This window comes from Sorghum bicolor, chromosome 8 (genome assembly GCF_000003195.3).
Source record: "Sorghum bicolor cultivar BTx623 chromosome 8, Sorghum_bicolor_NCBIv3, whole genome shotgun sequence".
Taxonomy (NCBI): domain Eukaryota; kingdom Viridiplantae; phylum Streptophyta; class Magnoliopsida; order Poales; family Poaceae; genus Sorghum; species Sorghum bicolor.
The window spans coordinates 24,120,890-24,146,141 of record NC_012877.2 but is presented as its reverse complement, the minus strand read 5'-3'; the positions used below and the strand labels follow the sequence as shown (position 1 = coordinate 24,146,141).

General features: G+C 48.1%; 1 protein-coding gene across 4 annotated transcripts; it reads left to right on the top strand.

Moving 5' to 3' along the window:
- LOC8155668 (nuclear pore complex protein NUP1) lies at window positions 11,846-24,958 on the top strand. Of its 4 annotated transcripts, XM_021446127.1 has the most exons (9): window positions 11,846-12,323; window positions 12,683-12,729; window positions 13,470-13,591; window positions 19,491-19,659; window positions 19,913-20,182; window positions 20,523-20,606; window positions 22,280-23,058; window positions 23,284-23,606; window positions 23,676-24,958. In XM_021446127.1, exons 1-9 carry the CDS (start codon window positions 11,999-12,001, stop codon window positions 24,653-24,655), a joined length of 3,099 nt encoding a protein of 1,032 aa, XP_021301802.1. In that variant the 5' UTR covers window positions 11,846-11,998; the 3' UTR covers window positions 24,656-24,958. The 4 variants fall into 4 exon arrangements, with proteins under 4 accessions (XP_021301802.1, XP_021301800.1, XP_021301801.1 ...); XM_021446125.1 differs by having other exon boundaries at window positions 23,284-24,958; XM_021446126.1 differs by having other exon boundaries at window positions 11,847-12,323; window positions 22,283-23,058; window positions 23,284-24,882.

Below are 25,252 nucleotides of genomic sequence, written 5' to 3'. Positions count from 1 at the left end.
ATGTTCTGAGCTGCAAGATGAGTATAAATATTTTTAGTGGTGCAATTACCTTGTTTTGCTGGAATCCATCTAAGCACATCCTGAGATTGTTTAGGGACAGGTCTAAGATTAGTAATCTGATTAGTAACCTGCGTATCAAAGATGTTATTTAAAAGATTATAATTTCAATCTTGTGATTGAGGAAGCCAAAGATCTGAGATAGTTTTAGGCAGAGGAGAAATATTAACAGGTTGAAGTAAATGTAGGTGAATTGAGTCCCAGGAGGGGACCCAAGGGGTAGACCATATAGAAGAGTTGCCTGCATGAATTTGGTAAGTAACATTTTGAAGCAAGTCTTGCTTAATCTGCATTAGAGAGGTCCAAAAGACCGATTTGGAGGAGTTATTCGCCGGCTGCCAGAAATCCCGACCTTCCCTCTCCCTCTCCCACCATCCCGCTCCCTTCCACCAGCCCCCCGCCGGAGTTCAGCCTAAACCCGCCGGCCACCCAAACGGCGACCTCGCGTCATTCCCTACCCAAGACGGTGGTTTCCTCCCCAGCTCCCTCCCAGGCGGCGCCATTCGTCTCGTGCGGACGCTCCAAGCGGGAGCGGTGGAGTGCCGAGTCCCCGAACTCCTCCAGCTCTGGCGGCTCACCGCGATCCTTCCGCGACGTCGTGATCTCTTCTCACGAGTCCTGTGTGGCACCTTCGGTGGCGGGTGGAGGTGGGCCTCCAGCAATGGACGTGGGTGCGTCACCCTTGGCGGCCTTGGCGGCTCCTGCTGTGGCCACGAAGAGGCCTCCGCCGACGGCCTCCTGGGCCCCTAGGATTTCTCTGCTTCGGCGGGATCGGCCTGGGCGCAGGGGAGCGGCCTTCTCGTCGGGCGCTGCGCGGGAGGACCAGGAAGGATGGCAGGAGGCGCGGTCTCGCGGTGCTCGGCGGCGTCAGCGGCGCGCAGCTCGTCCTCCACGCCGGCCAGTGCCGGCGGACCTCTTCGGCCGTTGTTTCAACTGCTTCTCGACCTCGCACACTGCGGCTCTCTGCCGCTAGAAGACCCGTTGTTTCCGCTGCCGTTCCCTGGGCCACCGTTCCTATTTGTGCCCTGTGGGGATCGCCGGCGGGAACGTTCTTGCCCGACCTGATCGTATCCGTGCCTCGGTGTGGCGACGTATCTCTCCGGCCATTGGTTCTACAAGTGCTGCCCCCCCCCCGCGACGGCCTTCTCCGGCGGGTGTTGGTGGTGGCGTGCAGCGTCATGCGGCTGCCCGTGTTTCTGTGTGGCGACGGGTTTCCCCGCCCATCAATTCTACCAGCGCTGCCCCCCCCGCAACGGTGTTCTCCGGCGGAAATTGTTGGTGGCGTTCAGCGACGTGCTCCTGCCCGTGTTTCTGTGTGGCGATGGATTTCTCCACCCATCGTTACCACCAGCGATGCCCCCCCGCAACGGTCTTCTCCGACGGGTGCTGCTAGTGGTGTTGGTGTGACACAGGGCTCTACGGAGGCGCATGGCCAGGATCTTGGTTCGCGGGCTGGGCAGCAGCGTCGCCGGCGTCGCCCTCCGCGTTCCCAGAGGCGTCCGGTGAAGGAATTGACTGTTGGTGCTTTGCCGGATAGCGCTTCATCGGTGGCATCCCGTGAAGGTATAAGGCCTCCTCCATGCATCATTGATTGGTCTGATCAGGTGGCGAGGGCGGAGGAGGACCTGGCTAATGCTGTGGTGGTGTCAGTGATCAATGATGGTCCTTTAGCTGCGGTAGAGGAGGTTGCAGAAGTGATCGCGGCCAGAATTGAGGTTGTTGTCAGTTCCCTGGTGCTTCGTCGGGCTTCTTCCTCAAGTTACCTTCTGGTTCTCCCTGATCTGGCCTTGGTTGAGCGTCTGGTTGGGTTGCAGCAATCGATCAGATCGTCTGGCTTCAGCTTCAGTCTCCTGTGCAAGCGATGGAGCCGTCTGACTGGGGCTCAGGGTCGTGTTTTGCCATTTCTAATTGATATTGAGCTGCGCGGCATTCCAAGTCATGTCTGGAAAACCTCTATTGTGGATCGCTTCTTAAGTCCTCATGCTTGGCTTCAGCATGTTCATCCTGATACACTTGGTCTCACGGATCTTTCCTGTTTTCGGTGTTTGGCCTGGAGCGCGGATCCGTCAGCAATACCTTCGTCCAAGGAATTATGGGTACTGGAGCCGCCAACGGCGATCGTTGAGGATCCCCCGGTCAAGAGGGTTTTGTCGTACCCTGTAAGTATTCGGTTCTCTGTTGCTCCCCTTCCAACAGCTCCAAATCCCCCTTCTGACGGGGGGATGAAGGCGACGAAGACTCTGTTAGGCGGCGGCGCCGTGTCCGTTCCCCATCACCACCTCCCAGCTCTGGACCGGCGGCTGGTGATGCTCCTGGAAGTGGCGGTGGCTCTGGTATGAATGATCCTGGAAAATCTCTCAAAGGTCTCTCCCTGGCAGTGTGCCCTCAGCAGTTGGCCACGGCTTCGGGGTACAGCAACGACGTGCATGGGCTGGTCCTTCCAGGCGACGTTTGCTCTGTTCCTGGTATGGGGGCGCACGATCCCGAGGGCGGCCCTGTGTCCGATGGGGAAGCGGCCGTAATTGCGACGGTTCCATATACCAAGGTTGTCTCTCGTCTTCATGAGGCACTCCGGATTGGGCCGTCTGATCGAGTCTTGGGCGTGACCCCCCCTGGGTTCGAGTTGGGCCCTCAGGATGTGCTTCCAGGCTCTCCTGGACTGGGTTTTGGCTCTCAGACGCGTGGAGCGAGCCTTGGTGAGGCTACGGCTTGGAACTCCCCCGGCCAGCCGTCTGTCCCGACGGCTTGGCAACGGATGGAGGTCCAACTCCGGCCTCGCCACGCTCGCCGCTGCACCCCTTCAACGAGCTGCCTCCGGTTCCCTCCCTGCCCGCTTCTGGTTCGGGGTCTGCTTCTCCGCCGGTGGGAGAGCCCCTTTGCCCGCCTGCTCCCTCGGGCCCTACTCCGTGCGCCGACTTGTGGCAGGAGGGGGCCGTCGCCACTCCCCCTCTTCGGGTTTACTCTAGGCGGAGGCGCAGGCGCTGCCGTGCTAGGTCCCCTGCGTCACCTGCTGCAGTTGATCCTTCCTTAAGCCCGGGTGCTGGCTCTCAGCTTCAGAGATTGGATATGGTGCGCAAGCCGGTGGATACCCTCCTCCCGCAGCCTGTCATCCAGAAACGGCGCAAGAAGGCTCCTCAGCCTGGGGCTTTGCCTCGTCGTAGCAGGCGGGTTGCTGGTGCTGCCCCTGCTCTCTAGGGCCGGCGCTCACAGCGCCCCAGAAGAGGGTGATGTGACAGCTCGGGTATGATGAGAAGGAGATCATTCAGCCGGAAGCTCAAGACAACTATAGTAAGCTCTTCATGGCTGGGAAGTTGGAGATGGTGAGCAGGTGCGAGCGGCTGAGGTCCTTACAGTGTTGTAAGGCCAGGTTTTCTGTTCTTGAGGTCGTCTTTATTTTTTGGTTAAAATGAATCCTTCCACAATTCTAGTTTGGAATGTTCGAGGCCTTAATAAAAGAGATCGCCGCAATTCTGTCAGAAATGTCATCCTTTCCAGTAATGCTGACATTGTGTGTTTACAAGAGACTAAGGTCGCTAATATGACCCAACATCTTTTCCTTTCGGTCTTCGGGGCTGCGTATGATAATTTCGTTGCGCTCCCGGCCAATGGGACCAGAGGAGGAGTTCTGATTGCTTGGAAGGGATGTTCCTGCCAGGCGGTTGCTTCGAGGATTGACACTTATTCAGCCTCAGTTCTGTTTGCGGAACAAGAGGGTCGTAATTGGTGGTTCACTGGAGTCTATGGGCCACAAGGTGATGAGGAGAAGGTGCTATTTTTGCAGGAACTGAGAAATGTCAGGGCTCTATGCAATGGACCTTGGCTGTTGGGAGGAGATTTTAATTTGATTTATCAGGCAGCCGATAAAAATAACCCCAATTTAGACAGAGCAATGATGGGAAGATTCAGGCGATTTCTAAATGACAATGATCTCAAAGAAATTCCGCTCCTGGGTTGTAAATATACCTGGTCCAATGAAAGGAGATCGCCAACTTTGGTAAGACTAGACCGGGCTTTTTGCTGTGGTGACTGGGAAAACATTTTCCCGGATGCTGTCCTGCAAAGTACAGCAGCTGGAGTCTCCGACCATTGCCCACTCATCCTTGGGTTGAAGGTGTGCACTGCCGGCAAGCGTAGGTTTCATTTTGAGAGCTTCTTGACCAAGATGCCTGGTTTTCTGGATGCTGTGAAACAGAATTGGGAGGCTCTGGTACAGTCTACTTGTGCTGTTGAGCGCTTGTTCTTCAAGCTGCAGCGTCTCAGCAAGGGGTTGCAGAAATGGGGGCAACGGAAAGTTGGTAATATTAAAGCTCAGCTGGAATTAGCAAGGGAGATCCTTCATCGTCTGGAAATTGAGAGAGATGTTAGGGCGCTCTCTGATCATGAGGAATGGCTGAGAAAGAAACTCAAACTTCATTGTCTCGGTTTGGCCTCTCTGGAAAGAACCATTGCTCGGCTGCGTTCCAGGATTCTGTATATCCAGGAAGGTGATGCCAATACCGCTTTCTTCCACCAACAGGCCAGGTACAGAAAAAAGAAAAACTTCATTTCTAAACTCCAAGTTGGTAATCAGGTGGTCGTCTCGCAAGAGGATAAGCAGAAGGCAGTGGATGATTTCTATGAGAACATTCTTGGTACGGCTGAAGAAAGAGATTACACTCTGGATCTTGACGTTTTGGAGATTCAGCAACATGATTTATCTGAGCTGGATGTTCCTTTTTCTGAGGAGGAAGTGTGGGCTACTATAAAAAATATGCCCCTGGATAAGGCCCCAGGGTCGGATGGATTTACAGGGAGGTTTTATAAATCCTGTTGGAGTATTATTAAGAGTGATGTGCTGTTAGCGCTGGGCGCCATCCAGTGAGGCCATGTTTTCAAATTTCGACTCTTGAATTCAGCTTACATTACCCTTTTGCCTAAGAAAGCGGATGCGGCTGAAGTTAAGGATTTTCGGCCTATAAGTCTTATTCACAGCTTTGCCAAACTGGTGACTAAGCTCTTGGCGAACCGGCTTGCCCCTCTTTTGCCTTCTTTGGTTTCTGCAAGTCAGAGTGACTTTGTGCGGGGAAGAAGAATACATGACAATTTCATGTTGGTTCAACAGATGGTCAAATCCTTGCATAAGATGAAAGAGGCACATATCCTGCTTAAATTGGACATCTCCAAGGCGTTTGATTCAGTTTCTTGGTCGTTCCTTTTGGAGGTCTTGCGCAAGGTGGGGTTTGGGCAGCGGTGGCGGGATCTTATTTGTTTAATCCTATCCAGTTCTTCGACACAGATCCTAGTCAATGGAGAGCCTGGAGACACAATTTACCACCACCGTGGTCTAAGGCAGGGAGACCCTCTGTCCCCAATGTTGTTTATTTTAGTGATGGATGTTCTGAATTCCTTGGTTAATTATGCCACCTCAGTGGGTTTGTTGCGGCCTCTAGTCCTCCAGCAAGCACGTCATCGAGTCTCCTTCTATGCTGACGATGCGGTGATATTTTTGAGACCCTACAGTTTGGATCTTATCACCATTAAGCATCTCCTGGATTGCTTTGGTCATGCCTCCGGCCTTAGAACTAACCTAGCCAAGAGCTCAGTGTCCCCCATTCTCTGTTCAGATGAGGAGCTGGCTCTCACAGCAAACACTCTCTCATGCTCTATTAAGGCTTTCCCTTGCACGTATCTTGGCCTCCCACTTTCAATCGGAAAGCCAACTAAAGAGGTGCTGCTACCTTTGGTGGATAGGGTGGCAGACTACCTCCCTGGATGGAAGGCTTCGTTGATGAATAGGGCGGGACGGTTAGTAATGGTTAAGGTGGTGCTGACTGCTGTTCCAATTTATCACCTAATTGCCTTGGACCTTCCAAAATGGGTGATCAAGGCCATCGACAAAAAACGTAGAGGTTTTCTTTGGAAAGGTCATCAGCAGGCCAATGGAGGGAATTGCCTAGTAGCCTGGGAAAAGGTGCAGAGACCTCTTGAATATGGAGGGCTTGGTATTCATAATCTGGAACTCCTGGGTTACGCTCTTAAGATTCGGTGGCTGTGGGCTCAGAAAACAGATGAGGCAAGGCCTTGGGCTGGTCTTCCTATTGCTGTCCCTCCTAAGGCCCGGGCTCTTTTTCATGCTGCTGTTGACGCCATAGTTGGAGATGGTGAGAAAATTTTGTTTTGGACCGACAGATGGCTGGATGGGTATACCGTCGCTGATTTGGCGCCTAATTTGTTCAAGGCGGTTCCTAAACGAACAACCAAAAGAAGAACTGTGGCTCAAGCCCTGCATAATAGATGTTGGGTGCAGGATATTAAAGGAGCCCGTACAGTAGAAGTCATGCTTGAGTACTTCCAGATTTGGGATTTCGTGGAGGGTTTCGTTCTGCATCCAGACACCCCAGACAAGTTCAGATGGAAATTATCGCATGATGGCTCATATAGCAGCAAATCGGCCTATGCTGCCTTTTTTGTTGGATCCATCAAGTTTGGTTCTTGGAGAAGGATCTGGAAAACCTGGGCTCCTCCCCGCTGCAGGTTTTTCATCTAGTTGGTGTTCCACAACCGGGTTTGGACAGCTGATCGTTTAGCAAAGAGGAACCTTCCCCATCCTGAGGCTTGTCCATTTTGTGATCAAGAAAAAGAAACAATAAATCATTTGTTAGTGGGCTGCGTTTTTGCTCGACAAGTCTGGTTTCTGGTTTTCCAACACTTGGGGCTCCTGCAGTTGGTTCCACAACCTACGGTGACTCGTTTCTCTGGGTGGTGGAAGAAAACAACTTCTGATGTCCCCAAGGAAGCACGTAAAGGCCTCAATTCCTTGATTATTTTGGTCGCCTGGGAGATCTGGAAGCACCGTAATACTTGTGTCTTCGACAACATGAGGCCAAATGTTCAGGAAGTCCTTAGGGCCATTAGCTCGGAGGGAGGGATTTGGTGCTCAGCGGGGGCATCCAAACTCCAGGAGCTGGTCCTTAGGTTGCCTTCTGAGGCATAGGGTCTAGAGGTTATGGTCGTGTTTTGGCCTCTGAGTGGCGATTCTGTTTTCAGTTGTACTTTGTGTGGGGGTGTGTGAGTTGTGGGGTATGAGTGTGTCGTTTGGGTCTCTGTGACCTTTGTTTGGGTCTCTATGACCTTTGTACCTTTTTTCTTCCTTAATGAGATGACGCGCAGTTCTCCTGCGCTGTTCGAGAAAAAAAGAGTTATGAGGATAATATTTGGATTTTAAGACTGCTGAAAGGAAGGGATCCTTTGAATTTGCAATATTATAAGCCGTGTGAATAACAAGACTCTTGTTTACAAGATGTAGATCTCTAATACCAAGGCCTCCATTTTCTTTAGACTGGCATATATCCTCCCAGGATCTGTAAGCAATGGGGTTAGAAGGGTCATCCTGTAGAACACCACCCCACCAGAATCTTCTCATAACTGTAATGATCTTGTCAATAAAGGTTTTTGAGAAAATAATAGTAGACATATAGTAAATGGGTATAGAAGAAAGGACAGTTTGAATATAAGCAAGACGACCTGGATGGTTGATTTTATTGGCTTTTACAGTAGTGAGTTTTGGTAAAAATTTGTTATAAATAAAACTGTAAGCACGATTTTTGTCCCTGTGAGTAAATATAAGTGGATGGCCTAAGTGGATGGTGTTGGGAAGAAGGTCAGGAACAGGGAAGACATTCTTGATATTTGTTCTGGTAGCATCATCCACATTTCTACTAAAAAGAATAGCAGATTTGTTGAAATTAGGGATCTGACCTAATTGAGCGCAGAAGTCATCAAGGATATTTTTTAGAACTATTGCTTCCTGCATATTGGCAGCTCCACATAAGATTAGATCGTCTGCAAAGAGGAGGGAGTGAATCGGAGGACAATTGTGACCAAGAGAAACCCCTTGAAGGTTAGCATCTTGCAGAGCCTGATTGAGAGTAATAGAAAGTTCATTAATAGCTATTGCAAACAAGAATGGAGAGAGAGAGAGGGCATCCCTATCTGATGCCACAATTTGGAGTGAAGAACTCAGTTGGTCGGCCATTAACCAGAACTGCCATTGATGCAGAGTTATAGCAACATTTAAGGAGCTGAATGAAATGGTTAGGTAAATGAAGCCTATGTAGAGCCTGAGTAAGGAAATTCCAATTCAGACGATCAAAAGCTTTAGTCAAGTCTAGTTTGAGCATAAAAGCTTTACCAGTCCAGTTTTTGAGACCAAAAGAGTGGATAATTTCCTAGGTAATTATAATATTTGAAGAGATATGTCTGTTTTGAATGAAAGCATACTGGGCATTATGAATATAATTTGGAAGATAAATTTTAAGCCTATCAGCTAGAGATTTAGCAATGAGACGATAAATGACGTTGCAGAGGCTAATAGGCCTAAAATCCTGAGGAACAGTGGGCTGCATCTTTTTTGGAATTAAAGTAATATAAGTTTGAGTGATGTCCTGATTGAGAAAGGCTGTACTGTAGAAATCACTTACTAGTTTGTGAATATCAGTAGATATCCATTCCCAGACAGCCTTGTAGAATCCAGCGTTTAGCCCATCCGGACCTGGGGAGGCATTACTGCGCATCTTCTTGATGATGGCATGGAGTTCTTGTACCGTTGGGGTAGAGGTGACATACAGGTGCTGAGAGTGCTGAAACATATGATCCTGAGGAGAGGAGCTAGAGGGGTCTATCTGTATATTGTGAGGTTGCTGCATCTGCAAATTATGAGTCTGCTGAAAATTGTTGATATGGTTCATATTAGCCTGCGATTGATGGAGGGGAGATGCTGTTGGAGAGTCTGGGGGGTTCTGCAAATTTGAACTATTAGAAGGAGAAGTAATTCCATAAATGTCATGAAAGTAGTTCAGCAAAGTATCAGCTAGATGGTTAGGGGAAGTAGCTTCAGTGCCATCAGTATTATAGAGATAAGCAATGGTATTTTTCCTGCTTCTTTTGGTGATTGCTTGATGAAAGTAAGCAGTATTTCTATCTCCTAGCTTGGCCCATTGCTTCTTAGCTCTCTGGATATGGAACTCCTCCAACTTCCTGAGGATATCTTCATGTTGGCTGATGAGGTGCTTTTGAGTAGAGAAATCTTGGAGGTGAGGAGGTTTAGACTGTTGCTGGAGAAGAAGATCCTCAATAGTGCCGAGCTGAGTGGAGATGTTAGGCTTGGCTTTCCTCCACTTCTTGAGGTCGTAGGCAAGGTATTTGGTTTTGAGGTGGAATGGACGCCGAGAGGATTTTTCCCAACTTTGCTTTGCCACTTCATTAAAGTCCTGTTCCAGAAGCCACCAGTTCTCAAAGCGAAAGAGAGGGTTAGTTTTAGGGCGCGTGGAATGCATCATAGTAAGAATAGGGGCGTGATCTCCCTGAACCATAGGCAAATGATAGACCGCCGTTTGGGGATACTTAGTACACCATGCAATATTCATCAAAGAACGATCAAGACGCTGGAAATTGGGGGAGGAGTTGAAGCGCTTGTTGGTCCAAGTGTACGCCGGGCCATTGTACCCCAAGTCAAGTAAGCCACACTGCTTCACATAGTCACATAACATATTAATATGAGATATATTAGGCCTACCTGATCCAGCCTTTTCATTAGGATGCATAAGTTCATTCATGTCTCCCATAGCTAAAATGGGGAGAGTGCTATGATTAACAACAAAATGTAGCACTCTAGCCCAAATAGTAGAGGTTGTACGGTGATGTGGATCACCATAGATATAGACTAAGCCAAACTGATCAGAAGTAGAAGTATTATTACAAACAACTAATATATAGTGGGGATTGTGCTCTACTATAGCGATGTCAACTGCATGGGTCCAAATCAACCAAAGTCCCTCAGACTGGCCCTGCGAGTGAACTACAAAAGCATCTTTAACATTAAAACGATTGATAATAGTTGTACGATTAATTGACATATTGTGAGTTTCGGATATGAAGCATACCTCAGCTTTGGTGGAACGGATTAGTCGTTGGAGGTGTTGCATTTTAGAACTATGCAGAGACCCTCCTGATCCTGACAGTTCCAAGCGAGTAGATTCATGGTTCACCCGACGCCCTTGAGGCTGGCGCCCTAGCCTGAGGAGAGGAAGCATGTAGTCGAGCAGCATTAGGAGCAACGCCCAAGATCCCTGAATTATCACCATCAGGGTGGCCTTGAACTGGATGGAGGGCCACGTTCTCCCGAAGACCACGCTGAAGATCAGGGAGTACACCCATCCCCCTGATAGGAAGGTGATGAGGGCCATAGAGGTGACTCTGACCCATGCTGGTGGCGGGCGACTGTTGATCGAGTTGCGGAGCAGGCTGCTGGTGAGGAAGTCCCGAAGTCGGCGCCATAGTGGTGCGCAGAGGCGGTGCCACAGAGCTGCCCCACATATCGTTGTCGGAATAGCAGTACAGATCCGGCGAGTTAGGAGGGAGGACTCGCCGATCTGCACCTGGTTGACAATCTAGAGCCATCCTCCTAGGAGAGCCGCTGCGAACTCGAGCTGGGGGAGGGCTGGTACGATCCTAGCGTTGAGGCCGACGGCGATGTCCGGCACCCAGAGAAGAGGCCTCCGTGTCGACGATGTTGAGAAGTAGCGTGAGATTCCGTATCAGATCCCTCATCCACCTGGCGAATCTCGAGCTGGCGCCGAAGCGAGCGGTGGGGGAACGGATCCACTCCTTGAGGCGGGAGCAAAACACACCTGACCCTCATAAAAAATGTGAAGGAAATTGGTTTGCCCTAAGGCCTTGTTTAATTCTCTTGGTGAAAGATTTGCTCTTAGGTCTTGTATTTGACAATTATTGTTTAATCATAAACTAAGAACATCTTTAATAGTTTATCATTGAGTTTTTCCATTCTTAATGTTTTAGCAAAATAAAAAAATTCTTTCCAATAGTTTGACATCTCCCTTCCTCATCTTTCCCAACCTCGTAAAAATTTATCCCAAGCGCGCATATATGCACGTGGCCTAGGAGTGCACATCTGGAGTTTTCGGCCTTGTCTAGTAAGTAGGAAGAAAGACAGGGTTCTAGGTAAAAAAGACATATGAGAGAGATATGGTAGAAGGGCTTAAACTCGTATAAAAACAAATTCAATGTTCTTATTACAAAATAAATATAAGACCGGGTTGTAAGAAAAAGTGCTGAGAAAAAAAATAGGATAGAAATATAAGAAACTCTTGGAGATAATTTTTTTCCTCCTCATTGATAATTTTTTTCCTCCTCATATTTAAGAGTTGACAAACACCATATTTTGGGAATAAAATATAAAAATCACTTAGAGATGCTCTAACTAGGCTTAAAAAATTTATCTCGTAAATTATATATAAATTGTGTGATTAGTTTTTTTATCTATATTTGATGCTATATACATATGCTAAAAAATTTGAAGCGATAAGGAATCTTATTTTTTTTATTTCGGGGCGCCTTCCAACCAGTCATATCATCCGCCAGCGTCGCCCTTTGGAAGCCCTTAGAGCAACTCCAGCAGTAGCCCAAAAAACTAGGCCCCTACTTTTAATTTGGGTGCTCCCCTACTTCTTGGGGTTTAACATTTTTGCTTCAACTCCAACAGTAGCACCTAAATTGGAGCCCCCAAACCTATTCCAGAGAGAATGACAGAAGGGACCCACTCGTCATTGTCTTTTTCTTCTTCCTCTTTCTTCTTCCTTTGGACATGGACACAATTAGAACATCAAGCCGGTTAACGTAGGGTGTTATGCACATGTAAGAGAATAGAGAGAGGGAGCATGCGCTTGGGCTAGGACACACGATGGAGGATGGGAGCTGTCCTGTTGGGAAAATAAGAATGGGGTCTGGAGGAGAAATATGGGTGCCCAGCTAAATATGGGGTCCGGAGTAGAGGTCCTGCTGGAGTAATGTTTTTATCCTTGCTATTGGGGCTTGAGTACGGGCCTGGAGTTGCTCTAACCTTCCCCCGCGATACGGCGAAACCCTAGGCCCACATCGCCGTTGCATGGAATCCCCGCGATACGACTACGGCACCGGCGGCAAAATACGCCGCCACCCTCCTTCCCGCGCCGTGGCAGCCTCGCCCTATGCTCGTCCGGCCACAGCCCCGACCAACGCTCCTGGAACGGCCACGGCGGCGGTTTCGCAGGGGGGCGGGTGGTTGTCCCGGATCATTGCCGCTGGCACCTCGCGATTCCTTCCCTCCTTGTTCCGCACGTCTCCACCTCAGCTCACCGCGCCGGCCCCGCCGCCGCACGAGCTGCTCGAGACGCTGTCCCGCGACCAACTGCTAGTCGACGCGCCACCCTCGCCGCTTCCCCCACCTTTAGGTTTGTCTGCATATTTTTGGTCCTTTGCGGTTGCGGTTGTTCTACTGCTTTCTTGGTGTTAGTGCGATTGTAACCAGAGTTTGGTACTATTTTCTCTGTAGAAATAATAACTAGTTTTAGCTTTAGACAACACTTGATTAACATGTTACTTGTGCATGTGGACTGAGGGCTATTGGCTGTCAGAATTTGGGCGTTTACTCTGGCTGCTGTGTTGAATAAGTTAGCAAGTTATCATCTTTTTTCAGTCTGGATTTGGGAGCTATTGTAATGTAGTATGCTCTTAGGGGAATTATTTATCCAGCGTGTGATTGATTGATTGCTGGCAAGCTTACATAAATTTTTTCCCCTGCAATGTATAGAGGATGACCTTCCAGAATGTGAAGAAAACAGTGGAGTGGCTGCCAATGTAAGCTGAATCAATAAATTCATATTGTTTCTTTGTGTATTGTACATTATATGAGTGATTGTCAAAACGATTTAAATTACTCCAACTAGACACTGAGTTTGCCATAAGCACTGTAACTTCATTCATTAATTCAATGCAAAACATTTCCTTCAGGATCACCTTATGAGTCTATTCCAAGCCTGCAATTTTTAGCCTTGTCCCTGAAGGTTTTATTGAGTTTTTTAGCACTTACTCCCTCTATTCTAAATTATAGTTCATTTTGTTTTTGTCCTAAGTCAGACATCTTCATTTCGACCAAGTTTATTAAAAAATACACCCAACATATATAACATCAAATTAGTTTCATTAAATTCCCCATGAAATATATTTTGATTGAGCATTTGTTTGAGCTTATAGATGTTAATTTATTTTTTCTAAAAACTCAGGCAAACTTTAAGAAGTTTGATTTGGGAGAAAGCCAAAATTAACTTTAATTTTGAACAAGGGAGTAGAACAGATATTTACTTATTTATTATTATGCTAGGAAAAAAAATCTCTGTTTGTTTTAAGTTACACCCTGACAGATTCTAATGGCAATTAATTTACTTCCGACTTTCAATTTTGTCTTCTGTGAGTTAGTTCCCGAGCCCCTTTTGTTGGTGGCTCTTGTTAGGTTTCAACTCTAGACTTCCCCCAACATGCTTGGAAAGGTCTTTTTGTTTGTTAAACATAGTTCCAAACATGTGTTTGTTCTAATGCAGAACTTATTTACTGAAAATCCTCAAAGTTCTGCCAAGGGAGAGGAAGAAAACATGCTAAGAAATTGTAATGACCATGGTGGTATGGCTCTTGAAGAATTATTGAAGCCGAGAACTTTCACAAGGCAAGTATCAGTCCAAGATCTTGTTGTTAAGAGCCCATTGTTGCCTCATACTTGACGTTCGCAATTGCTGGTGCGAGCAGCGCAGTCTTGTAGCCCAGTTGCATTAGATGACAAATTGCAAAATGCTTTCCTACATTGATTCAACGGCCTAGCGGTTTCCTAGAACCACATGGTCACCTGATTCCTCATTCCTCTTATACTTAATGCTGTATATGTGTCCTTCCTCGCAGCAACCTGATTACATTCATATTTAAGGCTACCTGTGGAAGGCTACTTGCTCTGGTCTAGTGTTTCCCATGTGTGTGTGCATTCTCGGGGGGGGGGGGGGGGGGGGGGGGCAGGGGTCAGCTTGGCAAAGGTTGCCGCTTGGATTGTATTGAAAGACAGAGTTCAACAACTTAAGATACAAGAGGATGGCTGCTGCATATATATAGCCAGACAACCCCCCAACATAACCTGACAAATTCTTACCACCCATAAAGTAGATGCTCTAGCTACTTGGTTCTCAAGGCACCATGAACAACTTGGTTGCCAAGGAACCTATACTGTAAAAGTAATACTTAGAACAGTTACTAGGTAAATGGTAACTGGATTTAGCACTAGGCTAACACCCTACAATTCTCCCCCTTAGCCTTGTGCGCCTTGGGGTTGATCTGCTGCAACTGCAAGCCAATTCTGCCCCTCATCTCTTCAAATTTGGCCTTGGCCAAGGACCTGGTCAGAATGTCAGCGAGCTGATCAGTAGTAGGAATGTGCTTAGCCTTGATGCTTCCATCTTCCAAATAGCTGCGGATGAAGTGATACTTGATCCTAATGTGCTTGCTCCTTTCATGGAAGACTGGATTCTTGGCTAGGACGAGTGCTGATTTATTGTCCACCTTTAGCTCCACCACCTCGACATGACTGCCGAGGAGCTCAGCTAGCAGCCTTGACAGCCCAAATGTCTGAGTAGCAGTTGTAGAGGTGGCGATGTACTCAGCTTTACAACTGGAGAGTGCCACCACTTTCTGCTTGATGGAGTGTCAATTGACCAAGCAGTTGCTGAGGAAGAAGAGGGCTCCACTCGTGCTCTTGCTCGTGTTAACGTTGCCGGCGAGGTCGCTGTCAATGTAGCCGACAAAGCTGGCGTTGCTAGGAGCCTTGGTGAAGTGTAGGCCGAAGTGGAGCGCGTCGGCGATGTAGCGCAAGATACGCTTGACAGCACCTTGATGTTCCACCGTGGGCCCCTCCATGAATCGGTTGACATAGCTGATGGCGGATACGCTTGACGGCACCTTGATGTTCCACCGTGGGCCCTTCGATGAATCGGTTGACATAGCCGACGGCGAACGCCAGATCAGGGCGCATGTGCACTAGGTAGTGAAGGCTTTCGATGAGGCGTCGGTAGTGCGTGGGATTGACCTTAGTAGTAGTGCTATGCCTGCTAAGCCGAAGCCGCTCCTCCATCGGAGTGTGGGTCGGATTGCAGCCATCCATGCCCCCAAGCTCTAGGATCCTCTTGGCGTAGTGGGTTTGCAAAAGTGTGATCCCGGCAGCGTCCTGGTGCACCTCGACGCAGAGGAGGCTGAGATCACTCATGTCGAAGGTCTGCTTCATCTGAGCCTTGAACGCCTCCACCTCTTCTCCGACACAGATGATGATCAGATCGTTGGCGTAGACACAATAAGCAGGACAATGCGCCCACTGCCCCCCCGCCCACTGCCCCGCCGGTACATTGCTGCTTCATGGGCGCTTTGCTGGAAACCCATCTTCTTGAGCGTCGCATCTAGTTTCGCGTTCCACGCGCGCAGAGCTTGCCGCATGCCGTAGAGCCTTGCAGAGCTAGTAGACCTTCCCTTCTTCTCTGGCGACAGCGTAGCCCGGCGGCTGCTGCACGTACACCTCTTCCTTGAGGTCGCCGTTGAGGAAAGCCAATTTGACATCCATGTGATGTGCGTCACCCATCTTGAGCAGCTAGCACGAGGACTCGGACGAACTCCATGTGAGCCACTAGAGCAAAGGCGTCGTCATAGTCGATCCCCTCTTGCTGGACGAAACCCCGCGCCACGAGCCTCGCCTTATGCTTGATCACTGTGCTCAGCTCGTTGTTCATGAGCTTGAAGACCCACTTTGAGATGGGGCGATGTCCAGGCGGGAGATGCACCAACTCCCAGTTGCGATTCTGCTCCACTGACGCGAGCTCTTGCTCCATTGCAGCTCGTCAGGCTGGGTCATTCTTAGCCTCAGCGTAGCTGGCCGGTTCTTCGGCGTGCGTCAGGTGAAGCTCGGCGAAGAGCGCGGTTTGGTTACGGCGTCGGCGCATCACCAAGGATGTTGCCCATCGTGCGGTATCGCAGCGGCTCATCATCGTCGTGGTAGGCGTCAAGGTGGTCTTCGTCATCCTCGAGCGGAGTGGCGAACTTCACATGACCTCTGTCCTCTGCTGTAGCTGATGGAGTTGTTGGTGAAGCAGGGGATGCAGGGGCCGGGGATGATGGCGCAGCCAAAACATGGGATGGTGCTGTTGGTGGTGTTGATGATGCTGGAGCAGCAGAGGGCTCAGATTGGGTGGCCGTGCTCTCCTCGGGCTCTCCCGGAGCTGAAGAAGATGGCAAAGTAGCTCTGGTTGCTGATGGGGAGGCACCTTGTGCTCCTCGCGCCCAAAACTCGACAATGAACTCGCTTCCCGCTGCAGCCGAGCTCCCTGCGCCTGGGGTGGACCAATCCCAACCATGTCCTTCATTAAACACCACGTTGTGGCTTACCTTTACCCGCTACGTCACTAGATCAAGGATCCGGTAGGCCTTAGCCGCTTCCGCGTAGCCGATGAAGACATTGGGCTTGCCACGGTCGTCTAGCTTGCACAGCTAGCCCAAGTCCTTGGCGTAGGCAATGCAGCCGAAGACCTTGAGGTAGCTCATCGATGCTGCGCGCCCGTGCCAGGCTTCGTATGGGGTCTTGCCTTGCAAGCTTTTTGTCGGCGAACGATTGAGCAGGTGTACCACCATCATCACCGTCTCTCCCCAATACTTCGCCGACATCCTCCTATGCTTCAACAGCGCACGGTCGGTGGCGACCACGGTTTGGTTCCGACGTTCCACCACGTCGTTTTGCTGCGGCAAATATGGTGCGGTGAAGTGGCGTTGGACACCTTCACCGGCGCAGTAGTTTGTGAACTCAGTGACGATGAACTCCCCACCGTTGTCGGTGCGCAACACCTTCAACGCGTGGCTGCTCTCCTCTGTTTCCGCCTTGATCTTCTTGATGGCGTCAGCCGCGGTGTCCTTGGTGGGCAGAAGAGCGACCCACATGAAGTGCGACGCGTCATCAACCATGAGGAGGAAGTAGCGGCGTCCACCTAGGGTCGTGGCATCATCGGGCCACACAAGTCGCTGCGGACGAGCTCTAGGGGCTTCTCGGCGCGGTACAGGGCTTGCAGCGGGAACGTATAGCAGCGCTGCTTGGTGATCACGCAGGTGTCGCAAACCTGCTCCACATGCTTGATGATGGGCAAACCGCGCATCATCGACTGCTGGCCGAGCTGTCGCAGCACCTCAAAGTGGAGGTGGCTGAACCGCTCGTGCCAGTGCCAGTCGTCATCGTCCTTCCTTGCGGCGAGGCAGACCGGCTGCGCGGCGTCGAGTTGGAGCACCTGGAGGTGGCTACCGTGGTTTACATTGACAAGGAGGCGCCCGCGTGGTCCCAAATGCGAAGCATGCTTCGCTCGATCTCCACCTTGGACCCACCTTCATCGAGCTGGCCAAGGTTCATGATGGAATTGCGCAGCGTCGGGATGAAGTAGATGCCGTGGAGGACTCGATAGTCGCCGGCCCGGAACACAATGGAGCCAACGCCTTGTATGTCCACCTTGGACACGTTGCTGAACCGCACTGAGCCGTGCACTGAGGTGTCGAGATCGGAGAATAGCTCACGATGTCCAGTCATGTGGTGGGTGGTGCCGCTGTCGAGGTACCAGCCGTTGAGCATGTCCTCGCCACCGGTGTTCAAGAATGCATGGGCTCTAGGCTCGTTGATGTCGATGGTGGCCTTGGATCTGAATCACATGGGCTCGTCGTCCAACTCGAGGAAGCCATGGGCGAGGAAGAGGGCCATGTTGCTGTCATCCACCTGCGTGACGTGCGCTGCCCTGCCACGCTCACGTCGAGGCTCGGGGTAGTCCTTCTCCCAGTGGCCTTGGCGGCGGTAGTTGAGGCAGACATTGTCGCGGGCTGGCTTGCAATCACCGCCAGCGCCTACTGCCTTCCTTCCTTGTTTGCCGCCATCGCGGTCGCCCTTTTCTGCCTTGGCCTTCTGCTTCCTTCCACTACGTGGACGCCAACGATGCTCTGCACCCGATGAACTGAAGCCGTTCACGCCGTTTCCGTCCTGCTTTTGGCGCACGAGCCACTACTCTTCAGTGAGCATGAGCTTGCCGTCGACCGTTGCAGGCTCTTGTGCAGGCTCCTCGTCCAAATCATCCACCGTCTTCAACCTCCCGATGACCTCGATGCTGAGGTCCTAGAAGTTGAGCAGCGTCTCGATGGCAATCTTGAGCTAGGCGTCGCATGAAGAAGCTTGAGCGCCCACTTGTCGAGGTTCTTCTTGCCGTGCAGAATCATCTGCTGCTTCAATGTCATGAGCCGGAGAGCAAACTCCTCGATTTGCTCCCCCGGGTGGAAGGCGAGGTTGTCCCACTCCTTGCACAGCCGCTGCAGCGTGGCACGGCGGACGCGGTCGATGGAGTCCCATGCCTCCTTGGCTGAGAGCTTGTCCGTGAGCGCACCTGCATCTCTGGCGGAACTCCGGCGATGATGGCCTCTAGCACGCGCCAATCGTCGTGGTATGCGAGGTCACCGTACTCGACGGCATCCCAGAGCTGATGCGCCTACATCTTGAGCTTCATGAGCAAACTCCACTCGTGGTAGTTCGTCTTCGTTAGCATCGACCATGGCGTCCTGTGCCGCTGTCCTTGTACACCGTCTGGATCACCGGGGACCCGTGATAGCCTCCACGTCCACGATGGCGAGCTGGCGACTGGTCTCGGCGGCGCCTTCCTGGGCTCCACGTCCTCCCTAGTGCCCTGGGCTCCCTCTCCATCTCCACGTGAAACGCTGCGGCCCTGTTGGCCGCCGCCTGGGCTGCTGCCGCCACCTGCCGGGCCGCCTCCATCGCCTGCGTGGTTGGCGCCGGGGCTCACCACATCTCTGCCACCCCTGAGTTGGCGTTGGTGGCGGCTGCTGCTGCTGCTCTCAAGGCTCGCTCGCTGGAGGTGGACATTGCCACTGAACTCTCCTAACCTGGCTCTAGATACCAAATGTTAGTTTCATAGGCATGAACACAAGCGATTCTTGCTGCCAGAGGTCAGCTTGGCAAAGGTTGCCGCTTGGATTGTATTGAAAGACAGAGTTCAACAACTTAAGATACATGAGGATGGCTGCTGCATATATATAGCCAACATAACCTGACAAATTCTAACCACCCATAAAGTAGATGCTCTAGCTACTTGGTTCTCAAGTCACCATGATCAACTTGGTTGCCAAGGAACCTATACTGTAAAAGTAATACTTAGAACAGATACTAGGTAAATGGTAACTGTGTTTAGCACTAGGCTAACACCCCACAGGGGGTGGGGGGGGCTTGTTTCCTCCATTGTACAGTTCTGCTTTTCTCTTAATGAAATGATACTCAACTCTCTTGTGTGTTCGAGTTCATTTATATTCAATATATTGTGTTCGCCCTTTGCTAAGTACATCTTTCCTGGCTGACTTCTTGCCATTTTTTTATATGTTATGTGAATTCCAAACATTTCTGTTGGTTTACCTATTGCATTCATGTTTTTCCTTTTGATTGAGGTGTGTGGTATAATATTTGAACTTATATCTCTGTCTCTCAGATGGTTATATTTATTTATTGTATGTAGGAGTGAATTTGAATATTTGGCCAGTTTGTTATGGTCTAAAACTATTGGAGTAAATTCACTAAAGCCAGAAGATGGTAATATTGGGAAAATGATTGTTTGTGACAAGGAAAATGGCTCCGAACACTCCAACTTACCTCTTGATTTCTCCACTACAACATACAGCATTGATGTAAGTACAAGATTGTGGCAACTTGCTGTGTACACTAGAAAATTAAACTATTTGTATTATTATGTTTAAACTTGAATGTAACATATAGAAATTCAGACCGCTGATCTTTGTGATCATTATAGCTTGTACGATCTCACTTGCTATGGCTTCTGTATGCAATTGAAATTGGATCAAGTAATATGAATTCCATGGAGTATTTATAATATTCTCTGTAGTACTTGCTTCATATGACCTCTGTTATGTGTGCGTACAGGATCAAGTTGCCTCACCTGCAGAAATTGCAAAAGCATATATGGGTTCAAAATCTTCCAAGGGGTCCCCTCTACGTCTTAGGTTGCACAATCCCTCCTCTATGCCTATCACATCTATAAAAGCTAGTATGCCACAAAAAGCTAAGCCTCCCACAATCCCACTTGCCCAAGGCTCAAGATTGCATACTTCCAAAACTTCTGATCGTCTTGAAAGCAACTACACAACACCGAATGGAGCAATCTACAAAATGTCATCATCTCCTTATTTCAAGGTTTATAGCTTGTTCATTTTATTGAATATGTTTTACTTTGCTCAACTTATTTTGTGTATCAGCATGAACACATATGCAGACCACAGACAAATTCTCAATGGTTCTTTCTGTCTTTTATTTAATACAAATCATATAAAAAAATCTTAATTGTTAATCCCTGTGGGCATTATTGCAACCACTACACAAAGAATTATACTTCTTAGATTCAACAGTTTCTTCGTTATGTCTGTTTCCACTTTAGATAAATAGTTTCTTATCCTTTTCCTCCTGTGGCATAGCTTTATATATCTGCCAGTACAAGGGTTGTCTTTTCTAATTTAAATTACTTGTTCTGTTTCAGAGTGGTGTTTCTTCAAAGGAGCTATTTGGTTCTGTATCTTCACATTATCAGACCTCAAGTAGTGTTCATACTTTTGGCAGGCAGGTACTTATTATTGAAGCACAGTGCACAATCTAGTATTCTAGCATATTCATTTGGTGTCTTACAAGTTTCAGGATTATTATGGTAGTGAGTTGATCTAACTTTTGTATGTAGAGTTCTAAATTTCTTTGTTTCAGTATTGCCTAATCGTTTGCATATGGCACCTAAAGCCAATCCTCCATTCGAAGTGCTATGCTAAACGCCTTACTAGATTTAATACAAACGATTGCCTGTTCTATCTTACTATATTGTGGTTGCTTATACGTCTTGTAACTTCGTATGCTGTCCACAGTCCTCAATCTTTTAATGAGATTATGACACTGAGTTTGAATGCAGCAATGTTGGTTAAAGGGCAATTATAGAACTGTCATATTTCATGAAATTTAGGTTCCTCTTTACTCTATTGACCTTCTATAAATGGACTTCATACAAGTAAATTTACGTCACTTTGGCAGCTTATATAAAACAAAAACAGAACTGAATAACTCCACCAGATTTACATCAAGCAATCTTAGTCTGGTAACCAGGTGGTCCTATGTTATGAATCTTAGTTCATTTGGGGATAACCATTGTCAGGAAGATAGCTGGGCAAAGTCGGCTTGGAGGGAGACGAGAGTATTTGGAGGAATTGCATTGTTCTTCTTTCTTTTCCTCTTGATAACATTATATAGAGAGGACTCCTGGCCACTTAAGGAAGACCCAATCAAATCATATCCAATCCTATCTCTAACTAACCCAAATCTAATCCTATCTCTAATTGATACTATGGGCCCCTTGGCCCCTAACCAATGTTTTTAAGGCGGTAAGGCGAGGCGTGGCGATGGACTTCTGCCTTATGCCCTTATGCTTAGGCGACTAAAGCGCGAGGTGAGGCGACACCTTAAGAATTTAAGAAAAAATTAAAGCATCAGCTTAGAGCATTAATTGATAAAGAAAAAAGAAAAGGAAAAAAAGGAGTAACAAATGGACTGGCCCAGCCCACCAGGCAGCCCATGTGCCCCTCCCTCTTCCTGGCATGGTGGCTCCCCCTCTCTCTCTCTCGTTCCCAAATCTCTCGAGTCCGCTCAAGCACTATCGCTCCCCTCTCTCTCTTGTTCTCCCCTCTGCTTCGCTCACCCCTCTTCGGATGCACTGCTCTGCTTCGCCCGTCCCTCTGCAGATGCTCCGCTCCCCTCCGCCTGCTTCCCCTCCCTTGCTGCTCAGCGCTCAGCTCTACAACTGCCACCGTCCCCTTCCAGATCGAGCTGGAGATGGCAAAATCGAGTGGGAGATGGCAGAATCGAGCTGGTCAGCAACAGAATCGATGAGAAGACGGCGGAATTGAGCGTGCCAGCATCAAAATCGACAAACAGACAAGGCGTCAACTGTGCATATGGCGACAAGGCGCCGCCTTACCCCTGAGGCGAGCCTGGAGCGCCCCGACGCGTCGCCTAAGCGACGCCTTAAAAGCACTGCCCCTAGGTGTCTGAAAAAAATGAATCCTGACATAATTCAACTAAATTATTAGTTGGACAAAATGGCATGGTTTGAGTTTGAGTCCTGAATAGTGACTAGGTAGACAATTTTGAACTATAGTGCTGCTGTGTGTAATTTTCCAATGTTCTGCAATCATTTTGTGGGATATTACCCTTTTGAAGCTACAGAGAATCTTACTACCTGCTTACTTTTTTCTGAAGCAGTCCTTCATTGTTAATCGACAGGTTTTGAAGAGGAAGAGTACTGCTGTCAGCAATGAGTCAGTATGTGATGGTCCCATACGCAGAATGCATGAAAAATATAACAGAACATCGCCACTGTTGGAAACAAAGCTGGGTTATCGTAGATACCCTGTGGGCTATGGAAGCAAACTTGAAGGTCCTGAGCAATTGGCACCAACTCAAAAACGCCGTTGTCTGGATAAAGTTGGTGTTGCCAGTCACAGTAGCATAGAGGATAGAGCTCATGTGAACTGTTTTGGTCAGGCACCAGAGCAGTCAGCTGAGATGGCAGCTAAGATACTGAAGCAGCTTGACATATTAGTTCCTTCGCAGAAGGAAAACACACTAGAAATAAAGCACAAACTTGAGAGTGCCATATGTTTTGAGGAGGATGTTTCTCGACAAAAGAAAGTACCAGCAGAGCGAGATCTTTTGGAACCTTCTCCATCAGAAGTTGAGTATTCCTTACCTGATGGTATTACATCGAACAAATCAATGTCACAAATTACCTTGAACAAGGAGAATCCTCCAGCATCTTCTTTCAGAGGTAATGCTCCCAATCTGGTATTATCTGATGAAATTGGACAAAACAAAATGACTCCAGCAAATGACTTCACCTTCCCTATCCCAACTGTCAACAATGCCCACTCACAGGGCCCTCCAACACCTACATTGGCATCTCCTCCTATACTAACAGTTGAAAAGCAGCCTTCATTATCGTTCACTGCTTCAGTCACTTCTGCAGAAAGTGGCCCTAGGTTAGTTCCTGATTGATAATGATATAAAATTTACGGCTTAAACTTTTTCTGACCCTAAATAGTACTTAAGTTTTGCTGATACTTACCACATTTGTTTGATCTGTTTATTATTGGGAGCTATTTGGCTGGACCATGCTATTTTTGGTTGCCACTCTATTTTGTAATTTATTTAAGCATAAAAATGAAGTACATTAGATTCTAATATTCATGTGTTTGCCTTTCCAGGATTTCAAAATCTGTTTTGGGAGCAGTTACACAGAAATTAGATAGCAAGTTAAATGCAGATGATCAACAAATGCCTTCCAAGAATTCTGGGCAAGGTGCATCTTTCACAAGTAATCCTGTATTTAAGGTTGATGGCCCTGGATATGCGTCAAACTGTATTGTCTCAGCTATACAACCTTCTAATACATCAATTGGCTCAGCTTCATTTCAAAGTGCTGGCTCTTCTACCATCTGCACTAACTTAGCTTCAAAGTCTACACAGAGCTGTTCAACTGGAGGCAGTCTCACTTTCTCCAATACTGGTTTTGGTAGTTTATCGGCAGGTAAAAATATATTTTCAGGCAGTTCTTCTGAATTTGTTGCAGCAAGATCTTTAGCATCATCTTGTACAGGAAGCCCCAGTGTTGCTTTTGGTTTCCCTCCAGTTTGGACTGCAAGTTCTCCAGCTGTGCAGCGCAAATCCGAAGCAGCAAATAGCAGTACCACTTTTAGTTCCATGGAGGAGTTTGGCATTGTAGGTTCTTCCACTATGCAGGACAAAACCAAGGCAGTAGACAGCAGTACACCTGTTGGCTTCTCCCAGAAGTTTCACACTGTGAGTTCTGCTTTAGAGGATATGTCCAAGGCAGCATCTGCTGAGCCAACCTCTTTTTCTGGAAATCATAATGCTCAATCAAAAAATTGCAGTTCCCTGTTCACACAGAGTCCAGCAAATACTTTGTGCTTCAAATCTTCAGAAAATTTAAACTCTGGAAGCTCACATTGTTTTGCGGATTCACCAGTTGGTTCAGCAACAATGGGCTTACCATTGAACTCAAGCTCTCTGTTTGCTTGGGCAGCTGCTTCTGGTCCAACCTCTGTGACTACTCCACCATCTTCTCCTGCTACAAGCTCATCTTTTGCTTTTAGTTCCAGTCCAGCATTTTTAGCACAATCAGTATTCTCCAGCAAATTCACTGCACCTGCTGCACCTTCATATGGCTCACCAAATACTGGTCCTGCTACATCACCATTCAGCCCAATGCCAAGCGCTGTATTTTCTTTCACATCAGCTACTCCTTCAATACCAAATCCACCCACACCAATATTTGGTCACCCTACTGTACAGATGAATGGAGGGAACATGGTTGTTGACGGGAATGGATCCCCTTCCCCAGCAACTTCACCATTTGGCCTGCGAAGCAGCGCTTCTCAATTGACTCCAACTTTCAGTATGCCTGCAACTCAATTTGCTTCTGGTACATCTGGCTCAGCTGGAGTTTTCGAAGTTGGCCAGTATAGTCAAGTTTCTTCAGGTGGGTTCTCAATGGGCTCTAGTGGTGGCAATGACAAATCCGGCAGAAAAACCATCAGAGTTAAGAGAAGGAAATGAAATGCCAATATATTTCAAGTAGCAAGTAATCCTTTCTCATAAATATTAGCATTTAAGGCTAAGACAATCAGCACGTAAAACTTTTTGTTTCACATCATTTATTTGCTGATAATGAGAATGAGATGTCTCTTAAATTGTTGATCACAATTTTGGCACAGTACCAGCAATGGAAGTGATTTCTGTCATGGGGCTTTTTTGAGATACGGCTGCCCATGACTAACTTTTCAGCCAAGCGAATTGTACGGTTTGTCACTATAATGATATAATGAAATATGTAGGTACATGTCCAACATTTTTTGAACATGTGAATTGGACCTGTAAACAGTCGTCCATGTTTTTTTGTGTGAAAAAAGCATAATTCATTTACTGCTCAATATAGGTTCCGCTTCTTTCCTTTTTGTTTCGTATGAGTTTGTTCTGTTTTGTTTTTGCTGTGTATTTTTTTTGAGCGGAAAATACAGCAGGGAGGCCCCCACTGCAACATTTTAATATTAAAAAAAGCCAACAACTGTACAGGAGAAAGAACAGAAACAAAAACCACCCAAGAGGCAGGTGGTAGGAATCCTAGCATTACCCGAAGATGAACGGAGGTTGTAT

Coding starts and splice junctions, on each gene's coding strand:
- LOC8155668 (XM_021446125.1), top strand. CDS start 11,999: ATGGAATCCCCGCGATACGACTACGGCACCGGCGGCAAAATACGCCGC. Junction 12,730..13,469: donor ACAGTGGAGTGGCTGCCAAT/GTAAGCTGAATC, acceptor GTTCTAATGCAG/AACTTATTTACTGAAAATCC. Junction 23,059..23,283: donor TCTGCAGAAAGTGGCCCTAG/GTTAGTTCCTGA, acceptor TTGCCTTTCCAG/GATTTCAAAATCTGTTTTGG.